Source organism: Antrostomus carolinensis, unplaced genomic scaffold (genome assembly GCF_000700745.2).
Source record: "Antrostomus carolinensis isolate BGI_N321 unplaced genomic scaffold, ASM70074v2 scaffold33532, whole genome shotgun sequence".
NCBI lineage: Eukaryota > Metazoa > Chordata > Aves > Caprimulgiformes > Caprimulgidae > Antrostomus > Antrostomus carolinensis.
In genome coordinates, this window is record NW_010298147.1 from 11,846 (window position 1) to 12,303 (window position 458).

The window sequence follows — 458 nt, forward strand, 5'->3', positions numbered from 1 at the left end:
TCCCCACAGCACAGCCACCCTTTCATCTCTCCGCCGATATTTCCCCGGCGTTTAAATCCCACCGCGGCCGCGCCGGATCCCGCTTTACCAGGAGGGGAATACAAAGAAAAAAACCATAATATTTTTTAAAATTTTTAATTATTTTGGGTTTTTTTGTTGTTGTTTTTTTTTTTCCCTCTTCCTTTCACCGCGGCCGCGCCGGATCCCGCTTTACCAGGAGGGGAATACAAAGAAAAAAACCATAATATTTTTTAAAATTTTTAATTATTTTGGGTTTTTTTGTTGTTGGTTTTTTTTTTCCCTCTTCCTTTACAGCTTTTATTTCCCCGTGCAAGAAAACAAGACGACGTGTCCCCTCGGGGATGTGGAAAAAAAAGCGGCGCAGCTCATCGGGAAGTGAGTATTGGGATTGGGAACAAGGCAGGAGGGGACACATGGAGCTGGGATTGTCCCCTGTG

The 458-nt window shown here is 44.3% G+C and overlaps 1 protein-coding gene across 2 annotated transcripts in view; it reads left to right on the forward strand.

Moving 5' to 3' along the window:
- The window catches only part of ST3GAL4 (ST3 beta-galactoside alpha-2,3-sialyltransferase 4), a 3,726-nt gene that overhangs the window by 1,025 nt on the left and 2,243 nt on the right, over positions 1-458 (forward strand). For both annotated transcript variants that reach the window (XM_029083585.1, XM_010162364.1), the window contains exon 3: positions 316-396. In XM_029083585.1, the coding sequence (XP_028939418.1) occupies positions 316-396 (81 nt within the window). The remainder of the gene's footprint in view (positions 1-315; positions 397-458) is intronic.